Raw genomic sequence first — 26,368 nt, 5'->3', positions numbered from 1 at the left:
ACCGCTGCCTACTCTCGATTCTCAAAGTAGACATCATATTATACTAGGATTAATTGTTGCCAATTGCTAATTTGAAGTCATAAACCTAAACACAGTATTTGAATTTCTCACACATATTTTATTTACAATTTTTTATGTGGAGTTTGACAGTGGTTCGCGTGAAAATCCGAATAGATTACCATACCTGATGGCTGGTACTATGTTCGTTTTTCGCGACTTGTTTTTAGATAACAGATTTTGAATGTTTATGTTTTCATTGAGATTTTTGTAGTGTATCAAAAAAGTAACCGTGAAAAATGTGTTTTCAACTGTGGAAAACAAATATAGCACAAGCCCTAAGCCTGCATTGGTAATTTATCCAGAGCTTCGTTATTCTTGATAGATGTTATTTCCGTACAATTTTCACACCACATAGTGCTAAAATAAAACTCAGCAAATATTTCGCTTGTATGCTAGAGTTGTCACGGAAGTAAATAAGAGCGCATCTCCAGTTTGACTAACGACATCTGACATCAGTTGCGCTCAATTGAATGAAGATTGAATTATGAGACAACATTCACAAGTGACATCTGACATCAAAATTTTGCAACTGACTTTCAACCCATTGGCAACATCGTTTGGGTTGAGATATCTGTATGTTGGTATTACTGATATTCGCGTTCTCGCCGCATTTTTTCTGTGTGCTGTGAAAAATTAAGTAAAAGATTTTATTTCCTTAGAAGTGTTTTATAAAATCGTAGTACTTTCTTCTTATTCTATAAAGTAGAAGGTTTAGAGTGTGTGGGGAATAAGCGGCAAAAGAAAAGAAACGGTTAATGCTTAAATTGTGTACTCCAACCGGTCCACAGGTCACGCAGTAATTAATATATTTTGCACTCGTCTTAAACTTCAATTATTAGCAAAAAATGGGTGATTTTGGTGGTTCGACCGCGGCGCATAATAATTTAAATCAATCTCAAGCATTTGCTGCTGCTTTACAACGTGCAAAACAGGTAACGTATTTTTTTATTTTCATTCTCCATAAAATGGAGAAAAATCGATTGAACTTTGGTGGTGTTCTATACTTGTCTGAAGTTCTCGTTCTCTCTCACTCTCATATATTTGACCTGTCTTTTTTTATATCTCTGTCAGATTGCCGCTAAAATACAACCGAATGCTCCACCATCTGGAGGAGGACCCGGTGCGGGATTTAAACGTTCTCATGATGAATCTGATGCAGGTCCTGAGGTTAAGCGTTTTACCAGTCCGGATGCAAATGATTACGGTCATAATAGTAATTCCAACATGAGCGGAGGTGGATCTTCGTCTGGAGGAGGTCCAGCTAATATGTCGCAAGCTTTGGCGCAAGCAGCAGCTGTTGCTGCTCGTTTGGCAGCAACGGCCGGCAACACATGTGAGGAGCAAGTGCGCTTGCCGGATAGCTTGATGAATGCATTTTACGGTCGAGGAAGTAGCGATACGATAACCCATATTCAAGGGGAATCTGGCTGCAAAATCCAAATGGGTCAGCAAGAAGGTGATCGGGTTATTACGCTTCGTGGCTCGCGGGAGTCTGTAACAAATGGGCGGGAGCTAATGCAACAATTGGCAAACCGTAACGGTGGTGGCAATGTAGAAGTAGTTCTTACCATAAATATGCCACCTCCCGGACCTACTGGTTACCCCCCATACCAGGAAATTATGATACCTGGTACAAAAGTGGGACTGGTTATTGGAAAAGGTGGCGATACAATAAAGCAACTGCAAGAAAAGACCGGTGCAAAAATGGTTATTATTCAAGAGGGTCCGAACCAGGAACTAATAGTAAGATCCAATGATGCAAACGGGGGAGAAAGGAAATTATTTTGATTTTACTTACAGAAACCTTTGCGTATATCTGGAGAACCACAGAAAATTGAAATGGCAAAGCAGCTAGTACTGGATTTGATTGCACAGAAGGATGCCCAAAATCAACAAGCAGCTGCCAATAACAGGCCTGGCATGGGTGGGGGTGGAGCTGGTGGTATGGGTGCAAACAATGGCCCTAATGGGGGCGGAAATTACAATAACTTTGGAGCCGGTGGTGGAGAATCACTAGAAGTGTTTGTGCCTAAAATTGCTGTGGGTGTTGTTATTGGCAAAGGTGGTGATATGATACGAAAAATTCAGCAGGAATGTGGCTGCAAGCTACAGTTCATTCAAGGAAAGCACGACGAGCCAGGGGATCGTAGATGTTTGATACAAGGCTCCAGACAACAAGTAGACGATGCCAAACGGATGATTGATGGTTTAATTGAAAATGTTATGGTACGTTTAAAAAAAATGATACATTTTAAACCTCAATGAATACAAAAGAGATATGTTTTTTTATAGCAACGTAACCGAAATGGCAGTGGCGGTGGTGGTGGAGGAAACAGTGGTGCTCAAAGCACTGACAATGGTAATTCAAATTATGGTTACGGATATGGTGTTAATCATGCCCAACAACCCGCAAGAGAAGAAATAAGTTTTATGGTACCAGCATCAAAATGCGGCGTGAGTAATTTTTTGCTATCCTCTGCTCAAGCGACAGAGTGAGTGCTCATATTAAAATAATGTCAAATTTTTAGATTGTTATCGGCCGTGGAGGTGAAACAATTAAACTTATAAATCAACAAACCGGAGCGTATTGTGAGATGGACCGAAATGCCGTTAATCCTCCCTCGGAAAAGCTTTTCAAATGCAAAGGCACACCAGAACAAGTGGAGGCTGCTCGTCAAATGATTGCCGAAAAAATCAACATGGATTTGCCAATTATTAACCGTAAATCGATTAATGGTGGACCGCCTACACAGCAACAACAAGATGGTGGAGCCCAAGGTGGATACAATGCAGCCGACCCCAGTGCTGCAGCTGCGGCATATCAACAGCAATGGGCTGGTTATGGTCAAGCTGGAAGCTGGGGTGAACAAGCTCAACCACAGGCTGCTGGTATGGGACAAGCTGCAGCTGGTGGTGGTGCCAGTCAAGCAGATTATTCCGCTCAGTGGATAGAGTATTATAAGTAAGTTGCCCTTGCTACGGCAGATATCGTCCACATCTTATTTTCATTAATTGTAGATCGATGGGAATGCATCGGGAAGCCGAAATGATTGAACAACAATTGAAAGCAAAACAAGCGGCGAGTGCACCTCAAGGACAAAATCAACAAGCCGCCGCACCTGCAGCTGCTGCACAAACGGCTGGAGGTCAATCACAGGACTACAGCGCACAGTGGGCGGAGTACTACCGAAGCATAGGAAAAACAGAAGAAGCGGAAGCCATTGAAAAACAGATGAAAGTAAGTACAATAAAATGGAAAACCATACTTGGCTTGAAAACAAAAAAAAAAAAAAAAAAAAAAAAAATAGAAAAGCTGCACTCACAATTCTTTACATATTATATTTCTTAAAATGTTTTGCGGCAGAAAATTTTAAAACAAAATATTAAGCCGCTCATATATGGTATAAATTTCCATACTATTTCTCATCTGAAAAATGTTTATTCCCAAAGGGAATGAGGAAAATATTGAAACCCTATTGATGTTCGGGGGTGTTCTAAGTTCTACTTTTCCTTTAACGCCTTGAAACAATAGGGTAGCTGACACGAAGTGTTACTAAGTTGTCAAATGGCAGCTACATGTTTTTTGTTTTATTGACAGCGTATATTGTTTACAAGTCACAAAAGGCAATTGCTTCAAAAGTTATTCGTGATAGATTTCAAGCGTGACAGTGTGATTTCGTTATATTTGGCTGGAGAATCGCAGCCGACTATTGTTTGCGAACTCAAACACTTCAAGGTGAAAAAAATGTTGGTGTATGGCTCCATAAATTGTTATTCTTGTACTGGTTGTTGTTGCAGCAGTTTGTTGTGTTCTATCTGTCGTCTGCTTGGTTCTGTTGAATATTCAGGTGACGTGGCCGCAGGTCTCTTGCTCTATAGGAGTTGAGTCGGCTTCATCGGTTCGTAATTGTGCCAGAACTACTCTGGTTTGCCGGAAGAGGTCAATATTTTAAGGTTCAATCGGAGGCGGTAATTCTCCATGGACCACATTCGCCCGGTTGCTACTCACCGCAACTGCTACCAGTCTGCATGAATGTTGTCTAGACCCGTTTGAAATGCCGCTTGAACTAAAAGTTCTCTCTTGAAACGCTGAACCTCACGCTCTAATAGATCCACCTTAAGGCGCTATAAGTACTACGAAGTTACCTCGAAAAGGAAAATCTAAGTCAGGAATTCCGTGATACTTAGGTTAGGTTGTAAAGGAGTTGCGGATATTAACCCGCCCATGCCACTATGGACATACACCTAAGCCAGTAATCGGCTTGTGAATAACAAAAAAATAACAAAAAGTAACCTCGAAAAAGAAAATTTTGAGTCAGGAATTCCGAGTTGCTTACACACAATTTTACACCAAATCAAAAAAAATTTTGAAATTGTACACTCGAACGAACAAGAACAATTTCCCAATTGAGCAATTCGTGTTACTTAATCGATCGCACATCAATAATTTGAGCCTACGTACGGACTCCCGTAGTAGTTTTCCATCTCAAGTGATGGTACGGGTAGTTGTGACCGCTGATAGGCGCTCTCCAATTATTTTCATCGGACGTCAAAGTAAATGTGACTTATCATCGGAAAAACATTTTGGAAAGCGTTTGGAGCCGTGGCTACGCAAACAAATCCCGGCGTAAATTTCAAAGAAATTGTCAGCGGAGTTAAAAAATGAGGCCCTTATCATTGACCTTAAACTTTAGCCTTTATGTACTCGCTGATATGAGAGAAGTATCCCCGGTTCCTTAATGGAATGTTCAATGCGCAGAATAAAATCATGGTACGCGAAGGGGTAACTAGGTTTGCAACTAGGTTTTTAATAGACTCAGATAGATTACTTCCACACATTTTTTGTTTTTCAACTTACAACACACCCTTATATGTTTCAGTTAAAATTTTGTGTCTGTCAAAGAATATACAGCGGTCAAAAAAAGTATTCATCATTCAATGTTTTTTTTTTAATAAGTCTACAAAAGACAATTGGAATAAAAACATATTAAACTAATGATGCAGTAGTGCTTGTGTGATATATATGTACACAATTTCATTGTTTTTAAAGAAAAAAATAGTATTTATTGGAACAAAAAGGGCCATTTTACAGCTGAACACAAAAAATTAAACAAAAAAAGTATTCATCATTGCAAAAAAACAAAAAAATAAATAACATAATTTAAAAAAATTAATACTTTGTTATTCGACCACCGCGTCTTATAACTTCTTTTAAACGGTTTGACATCGATTGGACTAATTTAGCGGTTATATTTTGGTCTATATTAGTCCATTCCTCCATTATCACCTGTTGCATTTGACTCTTGCTCGAAAAATTGCGCGTTCTCAATTTGCGTTCGAGATGTTCCCAAAGATGTTCAATTGGGTTCAAGTCGGGACTTTGAGGAGGAGTTTTAATGACTTTGGGGCAGTTATACAGCATCCACATCTTGGTATTTAAAGCAGAATGTTTGGGGTCATTATCTTGATAATATTGAAAGTTATTACCAAGCCCAAGTTTTACAGCACTATCTTTTAAATTCCTCTTTAAAATGTCAATGTAATACTTATGATCCATTACTCCATTAATAATTTCAAGATTTCCCGCTCCTGAAGCCGCCATACACCCCCAAACCATTAAACCACCTCCACCATGTTTTACAGTAGCAACTGTGTTTCGTTCTTCAAGCTCTGTATTTGGTTTTCTGTACACTATGACCTTTCCATCGCACCAAAAAGATTAAACTTGCTCTCGTCTGCAAAAATGACTGTTTTCCAAAATGATTCGGGCTGTTTTACATACATTTTTGCGAAGTTTAGCCTTTTCACTCGGTTTATTTTATTTATAAAGGGCTTCTTACGTGCAGTTCTTCCTCTGTAACTATGCCTTTTGAGTGTATTTCGAATTGTTTGTGTAGTAACTTCCTTCCCTAAATATTCCATAGTGTTTTTACGAAGAATGGTCGCATTTGTCTTCGGAGTTTTCTGAACTTGCCGCACTAGCCAACGCACATCTCCAACTGAAAGTGCTTTTGGTCGACCAGATCTTGGTTTATTGTCCACAGTTTTCGTTTCTGTCCACTTTCTGATGATGGATTGTATAGTAGATCGTGGTCTATTTAATATTTCACTGATAGTTTTTTGAGTTAAACCATTCCTGTGGTGTTTTATTATCAAAACTTTTACCTCATCAGAAACCTCGTTTTGCTTACGACCCATTTTGACAAAAACTATATTTTCAATGAAATTAAATATTTGCTGTCAAGGGCAAAGCCTCCTTTACTAAATAAAACAGAAAAGGGGGATTCCCAAATAATATTTGAATTTGACTTTGATGATAGCACATCAATGATGAATACTTTTTTTGTTCTGTTTTTGGTGTTATTATATAAAATTGCATTTTTTGCGCTAATTAAATTTATTTTTTGAATTTATTTTAAAACATATTACGAAAAATAAACTATTGCATAAAACTGCATTATTTGTTTACTTTAAATTTTCTTCAATTACCCAAAATAAGTGAATTTATTATCAATTTTGCTAATGATGAATACTTTTTTTGACCGCTGTATATATTTTTTTTAATTTCTATTTTTCACACAACTGTTTATAGTTTGTGCTTAGTGGTTCGTATACTTAGATTTGGAAAGATTTCCTTCATTAGGCTGTTTTTTGTATTATTGCCTACGCAATATGGTTTCATTTGTATGACATTGAACTTAAGCTTAAGGAGAACTGCCAGATGGGTTGTACGTTTCATTGAATACAGTAAAATAATTTAACAGAAAGCTCATTTGCCACAGATTCCTTGCTCATCATATTTTAATACAAATGTTATCATTGAACATGATCAATTAATTGCAATCCAATGGCTTTGCAAACACAAAATAAAATTGCTTACTATCAGGCCTGTTTCGGTAAACGCAATCGCAAATACTTTGAATTAAACTTTTAATTAATTTCCGGTAATCGGAAATCGCAAAAATGTTGTGGTTTCAAATCGGTCAGACTTGCCCGTGCGAATTAGGAATACATGCACTGATTTCATTATAGTTTGGAATTCTTTTTTAAATTGTTGCATACAATGCATATTTACAGAATTAAATTACATCTTAATAGTTTTTTTGCAATTTTTACATAGAACCTTGATTTATTTAACAACACTCCCATATTCACCGCTGTCGCCGCGAATTTAAATACAATCAATTTTTATAATAAGAACACGCTTAAGCTTTTCTATTCACACATATGCTTTTTGCATTTGGAAGACGTTTTCCATTGAATTTAGCAAATTTTGGTCTGTAACTTGTTCTAGCCATTTTAACAGCTACAAAAAAAGCTGCCGAATTGTGTATGGTCAGAATTACAAACGCTGGTGTGGCAAAATAGGGGTTTGCTCTTTGCATTTTATCATCTTTCGATCCCAAAACCAATTAAAAACAAATATTGATAATGTAGTATAATTATTTTGTAATTTTAAACGTTTCTTCTAAAGCAGATAAAAAGTAATTGATTCAAATTTTCTACATATGGAGCATACAATTAGGAAAAAATTTTGACTCATATTTGCGTCAGATGTTTAAGGGTCGCCAACGAAATGTAATGAAAATCGCACGAAACCCGCAGGATTAACCTAGGTATCGCACGAATTTATAACGATTTGTCATCGCAAACTTCCGTGAAAATCGAAACAGTCCTATATAATTTGTGAGAACTGTGAGTGTAGTCTTTTCAACGTTCACAGCATATCTGCATATCTTATGTACGCTTCTTAAGATTAGTTAAGATACGATTTAAGGAGTTAGCAGCCAAACTATGTGTGTGTGTGTGTGTGCGTGTATGTGTGTTTATGTATGCACGTCTTTAAGTAGTTTGTATTTTTCAATGTTATTGTAATTTAATGTTATCACTTAAACTACAATCAACTTTCAAAAAAATCAATTACTTGAACTGCGTTTTGTTTATAATACGATAACTAGGCTTCACAGTCATCGTCAACGTCTGCCTCTGGCCCTGGTCCGATGGGTGGTGGTAGTAGCGGCGGTGGTGGTAGTAGTGGCGCTGCTGCTCCGACTGCTGGTGGTCATTCTAAGGACTACAGTGCACAATGGGCTGACTATTATCGTAGTGTAGGTAAAATTGAAGAAGCAGAAGCTATTGAAAAACAAATGAAGGTACGTTAAGTGTTTTGTTTGTAACACCTGTCATAAGCTCTTTGTATACACGATAAACAATACTTTTAAAAATAACGGTGGAGTTTTCTCTGTAAACTTTTGTATTCTATGTAATCGTATATTAGTGTAAATATATAAACAAACGATATTCCTATAGTTCAAGCTTGGATTAAATATGACATTGCATAATACATATTGCTTTCACATAATTAGGCCAAACAGTTCGTTGTCTCCTTTTCTGCCTCTGTATGATAAAAATAAATTCATAAAAATATTGAATGCATAATACCTCTTTTAGGTTAAGCTTTTAAGCGATTCTAGGAACGTCCGTAACTGTTCCTGATATTAAGGCTAGGAAGTGTATTATTTTATTGCGTATTTAATTTCGTAATTATTTCTGCAAATCCATTGTAGACAGTTTTATGGGTCGATTATGGATATGGACATAGGTCGATGAGTAGCTGTCTGACAACGCAACCAAAATAAAAATATGTATTATTTGTGAAAACTTTTGTCAATTGATGCCGGTAATAATGTTTTGGCATTCCAGCAGCAAGAAAGTGTTTTGACAAACAATTAATTCACCACAGAAAGGGAAATACCATGAATAAACATTTTATTTTTATTTTAAAGCACTAATAAACTATCTTTTTATTTATTAACGTGTAATAGATTATTCTATGTTGACGTTTGCTGTTCTTCTCAATTGTTTTCTTTTGTGGTTCTAAATCCACACTTAAGAGTTTGCCTGGCTGCCGGTAATAATGTTTTGGCATTCCAGCAGCAAGAAAGTGTTTTGACAAACAATTAATTCACCACAGAAAGGACTAGAAGTTGTGAAATACCATGAATAAACATTTTATATTTATTTTAAAGCACTAATAAACTATCTTTTTATTTATTAACGTGTAATAGATTATTCTATGTCGACGTTTGCTGTTCTTCTCAATTGTTTTCCTTTGTGGTTCTAAATCCACACTTAAGAGTTTGCCTACTGGATTTATATTTAATTTGCAATAAATCTGCCGTTCCTACGTAGAAACTCCTGGCGTTGGCCGACGGCCTGTGATTCCTTTTTTTTTTCTACCCGCCAGTTTTATTTTTTCTTTGCACAAGCTGGCTGCATTTGGGTTTGCCTCCATTTTTTCGAACATCAATAATTATTGATTTGTAGGGATTTTAACCATTGTGAAGCCTACAAACACCAACACATTAATGAGCAATTTGAACAAAAAAAAATTAATTTCCTTTTAATTTCACTGCTTATTTACTAATAACACAGAGTAACTACAAAAAAATGATTGCCGAAAAATCCCATTTTTAGCAACAGGCATTGGCAACTTCAGTTGAAAGTTGCCATCCGTAATGCAAATAAATTTGTCAACTGACAACGCAATTGAACTAATGTTGTCATCCAAAATCGGACTATAAACGTTAGTCGGTTTGATTTTCCAACTGGATAAGAGCCTTAAGCACACGTCTTAATCTTGGTAAAGAATCAAAATATCTGTTCTAGGGTGGCCGCCAAAGTCTTCGAATCTAAATGGAATATCTTTAAAACTTTAATAAGGGGATAACGTCAGTCCAGTTCAAATGAATTTTGGTTACCCATTTCAGCTCCATAGATAATTAAACCAGTTTCTGTTAGCCATAACTGAACCGACTGCATTCCTAGGGTGATCCAAGCCATTATTTAGCACAAGAGATCTTAAGTTATTAACATGCTGTTAGAACACAATTTAGCTGCAATTGTAACTTAAAACTTGGCATCCTTTTTCTAATTTTGCATTTTTTCGTTGAACACCAGAAGTTTTCTTATTATTTTGCACACCTTAAATTTTGATATTAGCTTAAAATAACAAGTGTTATTTATATACTTCAGCTGATGGCAACTCGATAAATCATAAAAATTATATATCATTACATAATATAGTATATAACATATAACACAAAACATATGCACATTGTTGTTGTTGTAACAGTGTGTGGTTACACTGAGGCAGCAGCCCTTGCCGATGAAGAACTTCATTGGGTCAATCCGGTACGTACAACCGGCTGCCATGGGATTGCATATGTACATTAAATACTGTTTGAAAAAAATGAAGATACAAAAGTGATTGACCGCGCATGTGGCTCCAAAGGCGTAGCCAATTGATGCCATCCAAGTATTTAGCCAGTTTATGTGGTTGCAGATGCAATCTCCACATCGATGCGATCTCGGAACAGCCAAAATGTCCGCAGTTACGGACAGACCACACAATTAATGCTGAACTCACAGTAATGTACAGAAGCCGAATGAGATAGCAATAAACCTGCAGTAACAGGTTCAGCTGTTCTGTCTTGCACAAATACTGAACGCCTATGATGCTCGATATGACAAAGCGAGTTATTGGCGCCTTTAAATAACCAATGGCCACCATGTTCCCGCGGCGATCGGTCCTTTGGACCGGAACGAGCTTGCTTACCTACAGGAGCTTGACGAGGGTCGCCATCTCCACATGAAAATGTGGTTACAACAACAAAAACAACAAGACTTATGAATATAGAAAGTGACAGCTCATATGGCAAGTCTTATCGTGTAATAGCAGCTTAAGATTTATTTATTTGTTTTGTTTTCACACACAACAAGATAACAATGATCTTATAATTACAATATGTGAGATATCAATGACATTAAATGTAGCAAGAAACATGGATTAATATAAGTAATATTTTTTTACACATAATTTTAGTGACATTAACATTAATATGACTACCAACGATTTTAGAGGTTTTCCAAAATAGCTTTTTTGAACAGTTTTGCGTTGCCAATAGATTGAAGATTTGATGGCAGAGAGTTCCAAAGTTGGATCGCATTTGTAAAATATTGCCATTTTGATATGAGAAGACGATACCGTAGGCGACTTTTCAAATCCTGCGAGTTGTTCTCCCAAATTGCAATTTTTGGTATAGGTACCCCGGATATCTATCATAGAAGATTTTATGTAAGAGTAAAAGATTCTTGATGTCAAGGTAATCACCAAATTTCATATTACTTATTGATTTAGTCCATGAACGTATCTAACAATAGCATTGTGGTCTGTTTCCAGACGAATAGTGCTTCTAGAGTCACAATTACTAAATAGCTCACTTCTATAGCAGAGCACAGGTAGTAGGTACTATTTGACCAACGGGAGACGTATGTGTTTTGTTGTAAACGATTCTGTTTGATATATTATTCTTAGCATACCAAATATTTTCCAGTTGTCGCAATTATGTGAGCAGTCAATGTTAAACCAGAGAAAACTGAAATTTGCCTGTTCACGAGGAAGTCGAAGGTGGGCCAATTTGACGCACCACGTTTCCTCACGAACGATTTCAATATCTGACAGGGTCAAATAATTACGAGTGATCTTGGAGAGTAAACTAAAATGGAAGTGTCTGACAGCGCAACCAAAATAAAAATTTGTATTATGTATGGCGACTTTTGCCAATTGATGTGTTGTGGCAGTGTGGCAGCTAGAAAATGTGTTAACAAATAATTAAATATTTTTATTTTTAATTCAAAGCACTGTCGAACTATCTTTTTTATTTATTAATGTGTAAATGATCATTTTTTGTCGCTGCCGTTTGGTGCCCTTCTCAATGTTATTTTTTATCTGCTCCCAGTCCAATATTTTTTCAACTGAATCTAAATCCAAGTAAATTTGCAATAAATCTGGAGCCGATCGTATAATGGAAATAGACCCTCCTGGCGATGGCTGATGGCCAGTTCTTCCTTTTTTTATTACCCGCCAGTTTCATTTTTTCTTAGCTTTAAAATCTTTTCACACTATCAACTATTTTTCGAAAGTGCGATGCGACGTTTTTTTTTGCACACGCACAACCCGTGTTGCATTTGGGTTCGCCTTCATTTTTTCTTATATCAAGAATTATTGATTTATGGCGATTTTAAACATAGTGAAGCATACAAACACCAAAAAAAAATCTTTTTAATTTCACTGCTTATTTGCTAATAAAAACAAAAGCAACTACAAAAAGGAGGTTGCCGAAAAATGTCATTTTTTTGGCAACTTCAGTTGAGTTGCCATCCGTAATGCAAATTTTTCAACTGACAACTCAAATGAACTAAGGTTGCCATCCATAATCGACCAATAAGTGTGAGGCAGCAACTGCACCCATGAGACTTAATGCGATGGGAGAATGGATAGGAGCAGTTCATACTATCGCGGTAAAATTGAGGTGACGATTGGAAACCTGAATAGAAAAGAAGGGGTTTCCGATCGGATACCTGAGTTGGGACTTGAGGTCGAGACACTGCTGCCAGAGGCACAGTCTTGGATTGAAGGAACTCTGTTATTGCCATCTGGCAGATCATGTTACACAGATGGATTAAACCTAGAGGACAGAGTGGACCTGGGATCCACATTGAGGACATGGGGACTGATATCTGTTTTCGACTGCCTGACCATAATACGGTCCTGCAGGCGGAGATCCGGGTGATCACGGAATGCGTGAGTGTGTGTAGTGTAAAACACGAGGACGTCGAGTGTGACCATCTTTACGGACAGTAAACTGGCCATCAGGTCAATCACAACCAGGACGGTAAGGTCACGAACAGTCTTGGAGTGTAAGAAGATCAACGCCTTTTCTGAGGATGGCACGATTCGCGTCGTTTGCATGCCGGGCCACAGCAATGTAAGGGGGAATGAAAGAGCAGACGATTTGGCAGTGAAGACCAGAGGACTGCCGTAAATAAACTTGGTTAACGTTTCGGGTAGACACAGTGCAAGTTGAGTGCGTGATCGACGAACGCGTCGTGAGACGACAAGGCTATTACTGAAAGGAAGTAAGAAGGAGGTCAGTATAGCTGTCGGTATCATAACGGGATCACATAGGACTACGAGCTCACTTATGCAAAATCGGTGTGGCAAGTTATAGCATGTGTAGGGCATTTTCCACATTCAGTGAGTACAGATAAGTAGAATTAAGTTTTTTTTACAAGTTGGTACTAAATGTGTTCGCGTACTTAAAAATTTGTGCAAATTTACATAAATTGTTAGTGGAAGTCGTTGGAAATTGACTTAACCTAAACAAACATATCTGTTTTTGTATGGTTTCTCCAAACAGATATTGGTGGTGATACAACAAATATTTATTGTTGGCTGTCCGAACCAAGACGCTTGTAAGTCTTCAAATTATTTATTTTTAAAATGCCTTTTAGGGTGTATCGAAAAAAACTGAAAATGACAAAATTAGTAAAATTTTAGTTTTTCTATGAAACTAAAATCGCTTATGTGCGAAATTTATCTAAGGGAAATTATTAGAATTGGGAAAATTTCCGTCATTAATAAAATTTTCAAAATCAAGTTTTTTCCTTATCCCTCGGTAAATGGAAAATTCATCTTAATTTCATTTATGTGGTGTTTTCACATACAACAAGATTTACAATCGCGATTGGCGATTCCGTAGTCGAATGTCGAAATATTTACAAAATGGTATTATGGTTGTCGAAGACGAAACTTCGTTTACATTTTTGGTATCACTAAGTCGAATTCGAATGTTAAATTTGACGAAAACGTTAGGTGATATAAGTAAATTGCATTCTAAACTTCATCGCGCCTGTTTGTCGAAAGAGCATAAAACCTACTTTTATATTAATTTTTTAAATAATTCTTTAAATAACCAATGGCCACCATGTTCCCGCGGCGATCGGTCCTTTGGACCGGAACGAGCTTGCTTACCTACAGGAGCTTGACGAGGGTCGCCATCTCCACATGAAAATGTGGTTACAACAACAAAAACAACAAGACTTATGAATATAGAAAGTGACAGCTCATATGGCAAGTCTTATCGTGTAATAGCAGCTTAAGATTTATTTATTTGTTTTGTTTTCACACACAACAAGATAACAATGATCTTATAATTACAATATGTGAGATATCAATGACATTAAATGTAGCAAGAAACATGGATTAATATAAGTAATATTTTTTTACACATAATTTTAGTGACATTAACATTAATATGACTACCAACGATTTTAGAGGTTTTCCAAAATAGCTTTTTTGAACAGTTTTGCGTTGCCAATAGATTGAAGATTTGATGGCAGAGAGTTCCAAAGTTGGATCGCATTTGTAAAATATTGCCATTTTGATATGAGAAGACGATACCGTAGGCGACTTTTCAAATCCTGCGAGTTGTTCTCCCAAATTGCAATTTTTGGTATAGGTACCCCGGATATCTATCATAGAAGATTTTATGTAAGAGTAAAAGATTCTTGATGTCAAGGTAATCACCAAATTTCATATTACTTATTGATTTAGTCCATGAACGTATCTAACAATAGCATTGTGGTCTGTTTCCAGACGAATAGTGCTTCTAGAGTCACAATTACTAAATAGCTCACTTCTATAGCAGAGCACAGGTAGTAGGTACTATTTGACCAACGGGAGACGTATGTGTTTTGTTGTAAACGATTCTGTTTGATATATTATTCTTAGCATACCAAATATTTTCCAGTTGTCGCAATTATGTGAGCAGTCAATGTTAAACCAGAGAAAACTGAAATTTGCCTGTTCACGAGGAAGTCGAAGGTGGGCCAATTTGACGCACCACGTTTCCTCACGAACGATTTCAATATCTGACAGGGTCAAATAATTACGAGTGATCTTGGAGAGTAAACTAAAATGGAAGTGTCTGACAGCGCAACCAAAATAAAAATTTGTATTATGTATGGCGACTTTTGCCAATTGATGTGTTGTGGCAGTGTGGCAGCTAGAAAATGTGTTAACAAATAATTAAATATTTTTATTTTTAATTCAAAGCACTGTCGAACTATCTTTTTTATTTATTAATGTGTAAATGATCATTTTTTGTCGCTGCCGTTTGGTGCCCTTCTCAATGTTATTTTTTATCTGCTCCCAGTCCAATATTTTTTCAACTGAATCTAAATCCAAGTAAATTTGCAATAAATCTGGAGCCGATCGTATAATGGAAATAGACCCTCCTGGCGATGGCTGATGGCCAGTTCTTCCTTTTTTTATTACCCGCCAGTTTCATTTTTTCTTAGCTTTAAAATCTTTTCACACTATCAACTATTTTTCGAAAGTGCGATGCGACGTTTTTTTTTGCACACGCACAACCCGTGTTGCATTTGGGTTCGCCTTCATTTTTTCTTATATCAAGAATTATTGATTTATGGCGATTTTAAACATAGTGAAGCATACAAACACCAAAAAAAAATCTTTTTAATTTCACTGCTTATTTGCTAATAAAAACAAAAGCAACTACAAAAAGGAGGTTGCCGAAAAATGTCATTTTTTTGGCAACTTCAGTTGAGTTGCCATCCGTAATGCAAATTTTTCAACTGACAACTCAAATGAACTAAGGTTGCCATCCATAATCGACCAATAAGTGTGAGGCAGCAACTGCACCCATGAGACTTAATGCGATGGGAGAATGGATAGGAGCAGTTCATACTATCGCGGTAAAATTGAGGTGACGATTGGAAACCTGAATAGAAAAGAAGGGGTTTCCGATCGGATACCTGAGTTGGGACTTGAGGTCGAGACACTGCTGCCAGAGGCACAGTCTTGGATTGAAGGAACTCTGTTATTGCCATCTGGCAGATCATGTTACACAGATGGATTAAACCTAGAGGACAGAGTGGACCTGGGATCCACATTGAGGACATGGGGACTGATATCTGTTTTCGACTGCCTGACCATAATACGGTCCTGCAGGCGGAGATCCGGGTGATCACGGAATGCGTGAGTGTGTGTAGTGTAAAACACGAGGACGTCGAGTGTGACCATCTTTACGGACAGTAAACTGGCCATCAGGTCAATCACAACCAGGACGGTAAGGTCACGAACAGTCTTGGAGTGTAAGAAGATCAACGCCTTTTCTGAGGATGGCACGATTCGCGTCGTTTGCATGCCGGGCCACAGCAATGTAAGGGGGAATGAAAGAGCAGACGATTTGGCAGTGAAGACCAGAGGACTGCCGTAAATAAACTTGGTTAACGTTTCGGGTAGACACAGTGCAAGTTGAGTGCGTGATCGACGAACGCGTCGTGAGACGACAAGGCTATTACTGAAAGGAAGTAAGAAGGAGGTCAGTATAGCTGTCGGTATCATAACGGGATCACATAGGACTACGAGCTCACTTATGCAAAATCGGTGTGGCAAGTTATAGCATGTGTAGGGCATTTTCCACATTCAGTGAGTACAGATAAGTAGAATTAAGTTTTTTTTACAAGTTGGTACTAAATGTGTTCGCGTACTTAAAAATTTGTGCAAATTTACATAAATTGTTAGTGGAAGTCGTTGGAAATTGACTTAACCTAAACAAACATATCTGTTTTTGTATGGTTTCTCCAAACAGATATTGGTGGTGATACAACAAATATTTATTGTTGGCTGTCCGAACCAAGACGCTTGTAAGTCTTCAAATTATTTATTTTTAAAATGCCTTTTAGGGTGTATCGAAAAAAACTGAAAATGACAAAATTAGTAAAATTTTAGTTTTTCTATGAAACTAAAATCGCTTATGTGCGAAATTTATCTAAGGGAAATTATTAGAATTGGGAAAATTTCCGTCATTAATAAAATTTTCAAAATCAAGTTTTTTCCTTATCCCTCGGTAAATGGAAAATTCATCTTAATTTCATTTATGTGGTGTTTTCACATACAACAAGATTTACAATCGCGATTGGCGATTCCGTAGTCGAATGTCGAAATATTTACAAAATGGTATTATGGTTGTCGAAGACGAAACTTCGTTTACATTTTTGGTATCACTAAGTCGAATTCGAATGTTAAATTTGACGAAAACGTTAGGTGATATAAGTAAATTGCATTCTAAACTTCATCGCGCCTGTTTGTCGAAAGAGCATAAAACCTACTTTTATATTAATTTTTTTTATTTACCACAATCTTTTTCTCCTATCAAACTGTCGAAGGCGAATAAGTTATTATAGAATACCATGAAATGTGAAATTCGTCTACGACTTCTGTGGATTTCGGACACTAGTAGATAATGACGCTTCCACTGTATCGCTTAATAAAAAATTAAGGATGAGTAGGATAAAATAGACGAGTTTTTCGCGTTTCTACAGTCGATGGCCTAAAATTTTAGCCCTTGATTAAATGCAATTTTCTTTTACTTTGGAAGACAAATGTCAGATAAAATTTCAGGTGGAGACAATTGTAAATAACGGATTACCAACAATTTCAGAAACAGCCATAAGTCAAGTTTTTTCCTTCTCCTGCTACGAGTAAGAAACAAGAAATGTAGTTAGCGTTTTTTATTTATTTTAGAAGCCAAATGTCAGATGCACTTTGCCTCAAAATTTTAGGCGGATACAATTGTAAATACAGTTTTAACGATTTCAAAAAAGCTCAATATCAAGTTTTTTCCTTCTTCTGTAAAGTAACAAAAAATCGATTTAGGCCCTTTATATATTGTTCATACTCATCATTCCTATATTTAGTGTAAATGGTAAAACATTTATGGATTATGTAATTTTGCATAATGTCCGATGTCTAGTAATAATACAAAATGTTTTCCATTATTTCCTTTCTATTATGGTAATTTAGATCCTTGCTTTAAGTAGATATTGAGTGGTAAAAAAATCGCTTATAAATTATGGGGTTAGAAGTTACGGTACTGGTATAGTATGGGCGCATACCGCACACCTACTACGGCACACTGCACCCATACCATAACTGTTAGAGGTGAATTGAGATGTGTAGACAAATCTGCGCTTCGTAAGGGACAATTCTGTTTTGACAAGCACTGTATGGCTTTTAGGCATGAAATTACAATATTTATAAAAGTATGTATTGCAAAATATAAACTACGTTCAAAAGCAAAGCAAATTCGGTTACAGAAGTTGCAATCCCATCAATGTACTTGCAGTTTCTCACTCAGTTTTGCCAATTTTAACGATGAATAACTTCGTGTATTATATTTCTTTATTTTATGTATTTGTAAAAAAAATCATTTTCTTGACTTTGAAATGCATTGGTTGACAAAATATACATACATACATTATTACATACATTATACCGCGTGCATATACTTATAATTATTTTTAAGTGGTTTTGGCTATATACATAGGGCTAAGTTGATTTTTGTCCTTTTTGCATCTTTTGCAGAATGTGCAGGCGAATGCTGGTAGTTCGATTCCTGGCGGCAGTACGGGTCCAAATGTCGCTCCTGGAGCTCCTGCCGCACCTTCTGGTGGCCCAGCTGCCGCACCAGGTGGTGGCGGCGGTGGTTACCCACAAGGTATGACACCCAGCCAATATGCACAATATTCCCAATATTATGCGGCAGCAGCTGCAGCTGGAGGTTACCCTCAACCTGGAGGTTATGGAGGCCCAGGAGCTGGTGGTTATGGAGCGCCTGGAGGTTATCCCGGCGCTCCACAACCCCCTGGTTCTGGTCCCAACCAAGGCGGTAATAATCAAAAGAAAAACGACAAACATTAGCCTAATCGTTCAGCCAAGCAATGAAGATCAACATAAAGAGATTTTTCTACAACGGTAAGTTTTTTCATTCCAACACATTTCGCCTCTTCCTATTTATTGTATTATTTCTTAATGTTGATTTTACTTGTCAAAGATATGATTATTATTGAAATAATGATGAAATTTGTTTTTTCAAAATATACTATTTGGGTGCTTTAAAGAATATTTCGTTTTATATACATACAAAAAAAAATCAACTTTATTTCATTTAAACACACACTCTATGGCATAATGAGTACACGTTTACTTAATATCTTATTTTTTAACTGCTGTTATATTGATGACTGACTTGATCTTGTACTGTACTCTAATATTGACATATCCACATAAATTTTTTAATATTGTCTTCTTTATAATTGATCTTTTGTTTATTGTAGAATTTTTGTGTTAAATTCTTACTTGCTATAATTTTCCTTATTTTTCTTTTCGTTTCTTATGAATTCTGACATAACGATACCATGTTTTTTCCTTCCTTATAAATATTTCTTGCAGCTAAATTATCAATAAGACCTCTAAAACAAAAACAAACCATGTTTGTCAGTCTCTCTCTCCCCCTAACTTACAAAGAAAAAGTGTTGTTTCGCAATGGAGAAAAAAAAAAGAATCACTTTTTAGATTTTCCATGAGAGTGTTTTTTGGTTTGATGTTCGTTCGTTCGATGACTTGCATTCTCAATTAAAATATTTTTGTTTCGTAGTTTATAAGTCAAAACTAATTTAGTTACTAGTGATAAAGAGTTTTTCAATAGAATTATATTTATATACTATGCTTAATGGTAATTCAAATAACGATGATAATGATGATGATGATGCTAGTTATATTTACATATATAAGTTAGTTGTACTACATCCCTTGCTCTTAGTTGTGTATGTGTCAGGAATCAGATGACCAGAAAATCTAAAAACGGCCGTTTTTAAGTCAGGTTTGTCATTTATATTACTTTATGCATACTCCTTCCTTTTGGTTTAAAATAAATCAAATTCATTCGAAAGCTTCCCTTAACCAAAAACGAAAGCCTAAATTTATCTATTTAAATATTTATTATTTTCTTTAGCTCAATATATTAACTGCGAATAGTTTTTTTTTTGTTGTTTATTTTGGTTCACCGAAAAGCGTGTTTCTGTGTTTGAAGAAAAAATCAAATCAAAATATAAATCTGTTATATACACACACACACACACTGTCATCAAACATATACATATACATAGATATATGCCTATGTTGAATGTCAATTGCAAAAATCGCGTCTTTAATATGCACAACACAGCACACATGAAATGAAAATGTCCCTTCTTTTTTTTAGGGATTATTAAGGGAATAAACATACAAACAAATATATCACATGCTATTTAATAATTGATACACACTATTGCAAAAAGAATGAATTATTATTTTTTAATACAAAATATCTTAGTAGCACATATTTGTGAAAGCAACTCAATTACTTTGCCGAATACAACCAACCAACTCCCATTTGAGCAGATGATCGATCGACATCAGCCTATCAGGCTATCACAAACACCCATTCCCCAGACATCCCAAGGTGTATATTTGGTAAGATATCCATACTTCCCATGCAACATACATACATATTTCTTTATTTGTGTGCAAATATAAATCAACATGTTTATTGTAAATGTTTTTGTTACATATATATATATATATATATATTTATATATGAATTACCATACACATACATATTGTATTTTATTTTTCAATATCAACCTTTGTAATTTGTAATTTTCAGGGTAATTTATGTGAAAAGAAAGACATGAAAAGCCTTTATAAGAAGTAAATGAACACTCCATATTATTTATATATATTTCCTTTTTTTCTGATGAAGTGTGACACCATTTGAAACATCCCACAAATCTTGTTTGCATTCATAAAATTCTAGGTGGTTTCGAACACACAAACAATGTATACGATGCCTCTGGGCTCACAACGCAGTACTTGGGGGTACTACTTTGTATTAGAATTCGCAAATGGCCCAATAACTATGAGGACGCGTTTATATTAAACCTTAAATATGGTTCCATTACCGTGTATTTTCTTTTATATATACGAATTGTGTCGTAATTAATTAATTATTTGTTCAATTGTATTGTTCCTTCCTATACTGGTGGCAACTTGCAGCAAACGTTAACATGATAATAGTTAACATTTAAGTCAAAAGGGTGAAAATAGCAACAAGGATTTTTTATTCCCTTACAACTTCAAATATACTAACATTGTTGTTGCTGCTGATTCAAAAGTTAGTGGATATTTATTATCGTTGACCTTCATAAGTTAAAAAATCATATAGAATTTTTATAAAACATTTTTTCTTATATTATGATTTATCCAATATTTGGACAGCAACCAGTGCCAACACCAAATTTACTATAAAATCAGGAAAAAGATAACCAACACACAAGTTAAAAAAAGTAGAGAAAGAGGCCGGCCAGAAAAAATATCTCGGGTGAGAAAATCACCCTTACTATGTATGTCGTAGTCGAATTTTCGACTTGGACGGCTGAAAATTAAAGTTAATATTTCATTGGCATTATGTGCAAAATCGAATAATTTGGTTTCTGTATTATATGATACTTGCAAGTGACTCATCTGTCAAGAAAGCATTCACCTCGATTTTGTTCATAATACCGACGAAATCAAACCGCGACCTCGCCAAGCTCTTACAGATGTGCAAGCTCGTTCCGGTCCGCATGACCAATCACCGCGGAAACATTATGTCCATTGATTGTTTAAAGACACCTATAAATCGCCTTGTCATATCAAGTATCAGTACTTAACCGGTGCCTTCCGGCCTCCCAATTAGACTCTTCGTGCGATACCGCCGATTTCCCGCAACTGTAGTGGCAGTTACTCCATATGAAGCATTCTACTATCCGCAAACTGTGGATTCGCCCGGTAGCTCTCAGCTGAGCTTCTCGTGATGACGATAAACATCACACGTATCGGAGCTCAATGTTCCATACTGTGTGATGCTCATGGCCATCCCGTGCCGGGTGTCTTCATCACCTAATAGTGTCTTCATAAATATGAGATTTGGCATTTGGACTTTTTGTAATAATAGCGGTCAGTATTAACAAAGAAATAAATTATAAAAAATTTGGTCCAACATTTATTTAAATTAACTTAGAGCTTTATGGAGAGCTCCCATTAATTGAAGACACATTTTGACTTTATTCGCAATGGGTGCATTCAAAATTTCGTCCAAATCTTCTAAGAATTGCAAAGTTTCAGACTGATAAGAATTTTTTTTCGTTGGAAGGATCACCACTACATGTTATGGCGATTAAGAATTAGTATCCCATAATATTTTCATAACATAGCTCCGATTATATAAAAGGTGTCCCATAGCAAAAAACTTAACTGATATCGAGCAGTTCGCATTGAAACTCAATAATCTGCAAACGTTATTCGCTTGTTAGTTGATACACAAAGTTTCTCTCCTTCTGTAATAATTGCGACTATATATATATATACAAGTTGTATGAGTGTTTTTATAACGAATTCAGACAGTTTAATGCATTGTCTGTACATCTTTACATAGCTTTTATACCGCATATACATTGTACTTTCATTCGAAATACATTATTCCTCCTAATGCTGGCAACATTTGTGAGGTACTGTGTACATGTAAAACTTCTCTCCAAAGAGGTGGCGCACTAAGGCACGCCGTTCGGACTCGGCTATAAAAAGGAGGCCCCTTATCATTGAGCTTAAAACTTGAATCGGACTGCACTCATTGATATGTGAGAAGTTTGCCCGTGTCCCTTAGTGGAATGTTCATGGGCAAAATTTGCATTTGCATACATGATTCTATGATAAAAGAAATGATATGTGATTTAAGATACAAGTCAAACCGATAACCTCAGCCAAGATGATGACACTTTCCAAGTTTCCTTATCATTGAAATCTTTTATGAATAAAACATTAGTTGTTGTTGTTGTATCAATGTTTTGTACACTAGGGCGGCAGCCCTTGCCGCTGAAGAATCTCAACGGGTCAATCCGGTACGTACTACGGGCTGTCATGTTAGTGTTCTTTATTAGAATTGAGATTGATAAAAATGAGTATTAGTTGCAACTGGCACATATTTTGACAGCGATTATGATCAACACTAACAATTTATACCAGACAACGCAGATGCAATTGGAAAGCATGTAGTTTCTTCAAATGATTAAACTTTGATTTTTTCCTCCTTGTTTGGAAAGGTTTTCTACCACAATTTATGTTATATGTTAGTGTTTAGTGATTTGTTTTATGCAATGCGGTAAGATTGGTTCTGTATATTGTATTCTCTTTTTTGGATTTCTTGAGTGTAAAGATAAATTTATAAGGTTTGCTGTATACATTTTCCTTAAAAAAAAACCATATATACATATATATTTCCATGTATCAAATCTATTTGCAGCTGTGGGACAGAGATATGCATTTGCAAAATACATGTATGAAAGATTTAGGCCTACCTACCTTTTCACATTAAATGAAATAAAGCGTGATCGTTGTTTATGGTAAGATTTACTTCTTAAAAAAGGTGATTTAAATTTTTTTCTTATTTTAATAAAACCCATTGCAAAATATATATTTGAAATAAATAAATTTGAAATAATACAGTACCCATACAATAATATTCAATTACTAAAAATACATCTGAATTAAAGATAATTCTAGTAATAAGCTAAGTTTTAATAAAAAGTGAAGAAAATTGTTGCAACACTTTTCTTTATCTTGATACGAAATAATCTGAATTATATGAAAAGAGAACCTTGCGTATAACAATGAATATCGCTTACTTAAACAAAATAATAATAATATTTTTAACCTTAGAATAAAAAAAGAAACAAAATACATACAATTTATCTACATATAAAATTTAGATATTTCATATTTGTTTTGAAAAGACCACAAAAAAAAACGAAATATGAAATATTTTGTTGTGTTTTATTGTAAATTCTTTTCTTGCAGCTCATTTAAGTTTGTTAGACGACGAATTACTCAAACCATTCCCACCCCCCGACCATGAACAGATACCTTTGTGGTATGTATAGGTAATAGAATATGCAAGAAAAATAAAAAATGCTTTCGGCCGAGAAAGAATGAATGAATTCCTTACTGTATTTCTGTAACGCTATATATAATTTACATACTGATATATATACATAGTCATATTCTTCTTTATATAAAACTGTTTTTTTTCCAATATGAAATTTTATCTTGAAATTTTCACAGTCAATCGCCCTAAGGGAGTGATGGCCAACTGTTTTGTCTAAGAGAAATTGGAAGATGACGGCATGTGTTTCATCTTCTTCATCGCTATGTCGATATCCAGAGGCTTAACCCAACAAAGTAATATAAAATATATGTAAATAATAATAATAACAATTTCAAAAATGTTCCGAATGATTGCGAATTAAGACTTCTCAAAATTGCAATATTACTTTATTTTAAAACTCTTTAAGCTTTCCCCCCATTTGAAAATAGCCTCTGGAGATATTCTTCTATATAACGTACTATACTACTATATAAAAAAAAGCATCTACTTAATGATATATCAAACTTATTAATACACAGACATTACTTAGATGGAACCCCAATTTAACAATTTAAAACATTAGATACCAAATGTATTACATAGCTCAACGAAAGGCTTTAAATTTAGCTTTAGAGGTCGAAAGCATATTCCTTTTGTTTTTTAAATTGTGTTTGAGATAATCATTAATTTTCGGTTAAAAAAATTACTGTATTAAAAAACATACCGAGGGCAGATGGTTCTTTGTATTGGTCTCACACAAAAATATAACAGCACATATAGGGTAGTCGTTGGCTGTCTTCAAATGCTAAATCATATATCTTTGAAAAGTTCCTTCCAAATAACCTAAAACACACGTCTCAAGGTTGGTAGTGGGTAATTAATTCTCATTCTTGCGAATGAATTCCATTGCAATTTCGCTTAAGTGTTTTTCCCAAAACCCACCTCACGAATATTCTCCAATGGTTACACTTTTCAAAATGTTCGTCTTAACCATTTTCAAAGGCATATAATTAGTGCAGTATACCACTGGAAAATTCGTGTGCTTAGAAATGCAGGTGTTTGCATATTTCTAAATCTTTGGTAAAAAAACACATGTAAATTCGAGTGTACCAAAGTTGAATCATTATATTTTGTGTCTTTTGGAGTTGGAAAATTTGTTAGGCCAGAAATCTGTCTGACTGCTTACATTTGGGTATAAGGAATGTCATCACTGACTAAAAGGAAGAACATTTAATACCACATGCATATGTACACACTTTACACCAAAAAATTTTAAGTAAGTATAAGTTGTTGATGGTAAGTAAAATACATTTGTTAATATTTATGATCGTCTTAAGTTCGCAATCATTTGACATTTTTGCAATTGTTTGTTATTTTTCTATCTTCTCAAAATTCCTATATAATTTCTTCTTTTTGTGTATATACCACATACTACATATATACATGGCTGTTTGACTAGCAGCAACCTGTGTGTTTTTTAATTCTATTTACAGGTATTATACTTTTCATATTTTATAATGCCCTTAAAGTGTATTTTTGACATAAGTTGTTTGTTTTTTTTTTGTCATTAATGATATTCATAAATTGTTTCTTGAACACTTGAATAAAAATGTTTTTAGAATTAAATATCGGATTTTTGTTTTAAATATAAATATTTTTAACACTGAGTTTTCAATGGAAAAAATTTAGGATTGTTAGATGTTTTCGATGGTCAAGAAGGTGAATGGTGGGAACTCTTAAATATTGCAGTCATACACATAGTAAATGTACAAATTATTATATTATTTCCTTTACCATATTATATAAAACACAGGTAAGCAGAAAAAAGAAAAACACTTAAGACTTTTGATAAAAGATTTTTTGTCGCGTACATAACAACTATGAAATGTAGAATTTTAAAAGAATTTTTGTGTTATAAATTAGAATTGAAAACGTTTCAATTAAAAATTATTCCGGTGTGACCTTGGTTTTGCCAAAAATAGTTTTCCCTGTTCACATTCGTTTCACCAAATAAATATTTAGGTGACCGCCAATTCACACGAAATAAATTTTTCGAAATCACAGTTCAAAAAAATAAAAAATGTGTTTTGTCTGCCAATTTATGCAGAAAAAAGTTAAACAAGTAAAAGTGTGCTAAGCTCGGCCGAACCGAATCTTATATACCCTCCACCATAGATCGCATTTGTCGAGTTCTTTTCCCGATATAAATGGATAAATTTTTAGGCAAACAAAGGGCAAAAGAAAATAATTGCTATAATATTGGAACTATATCATGTTATGATCCGATTCGGACCATAATTGAATTTAATGTTGAAGTCCATAGTAGAAGTCATTGTGTAAAATGTCAGCTAATTTGAGTAAGAATTGCGCCCTTTAGGGGCTGAAGAAGTAAAATAGGGAGATCGGTTTATATGGGAGCTGTATCAGGCTATAGACCGATTCAGACCAAATGTGGCAGGTATGTTGAAGCTCATGGGATAAGCCGTTCTACAAAATTTCAGCCAAAACGGATAATAATTACGTCCTCTGGAGGCTCAAGAAGTTAAGATCCCAGATCGTTAAGATCCCAGAGGTTATGGATAAATTTGAACCAATTT

The 26,368-nt window shown here is 35.3% G+C and overlaps 1 protein-coding gene across 3 annotated transcripts; it reads left to right on the top strand.

The window, feature by feature from the left end:
- Positions 1 to 628: 628 nt before the first annotated feature.
- On the top strand, positions 629 to 25,397 carry LOC106083308 (far upstream element-binding protein 1). Of its 3 annotated transcripts, none has more exons than XM_059368849.1 (9): positions 629 to 992; positions 1,132 to 1,803; positions 1,861 to 2,286; positions 2,353 to 2,514; positions 2,589 to 3,022; positions 3,079 to 3,298; positions 8,019 to 8,213; positions 18,356 to 18,745; positions 23,705 to 25,397. In XM_059368849.1, the coding sequence occupies exons 1-8, from the start codon at positions 906 to 908 to the stop codon at positions 18,689 to 18,691; spliced, it is 2,532 nt and encodes an 843-aa protein (XP_059224832.1). In that variant the 5' UTR covers positions 629 to 905; the 3' UTR covers positions 18,692 to 18,745; positions 23,705 to 25,397. The 3 variants fall into 3 exon arrangements, with proteins under 3 accessions (XP_059224832.1, XP_059224831.1, XP_059224833.1); XM_059368848.1 differs by having other exon boundaries at positions 19,223 to 25,397; XM_059368850.1 differs by lacking the exon at positions 8,019 to 8,213 and having other exon boundaries at positions 631 to 992; positions 19,223 to 25,397.
- The last annotated feature ends 971 nt before the right edge of the window (positions 25,398 to 26,368 follow it).

The sequence above is a fragment of the Stomoxys calcitrans genome, chromosome 5, assembly GCF_963082655.1.
Source record: "Stomoxys calcitrans chromosome 5, idStoCalc2.1, whole genome shotgun sequence".
Lineage (NCBI taxonomy): Eukaryota > Metazoa > Arthropoda > Insecta > Diptera > Muscidae > Stomoxys > Stomoxys calcitrans.
Note: the sequence above shows the minus strand (reverse complement) of the source record. Positions and strands in the feature narration are given on the sequence as shown.

Excerpts from the sequence above, each read along its gene's own strand:
- LOC106083308 (XM_059368849.1), top strand. The coding sequence starts at position 906 with ATGGGTGATTTTGGTGGTTCGACCGCGGCGCATAATAATTTAAATCAA. Across the intron at positions 3,023-3,078 it reads CAGTGGATAGAGTATTATAA|ATCGATGGGAATGCATCGGG; the intron begins GTAAGTTGCCCT and ends CATTAATTGTAG. Across the intron at positions 3,299-8,018 it reads CCATTGAAAAACAGATGAAA|GCTTCACAGTCATCGTCAAC; the intron begins GTAAGTACAATA and ends TACGATAACTAG.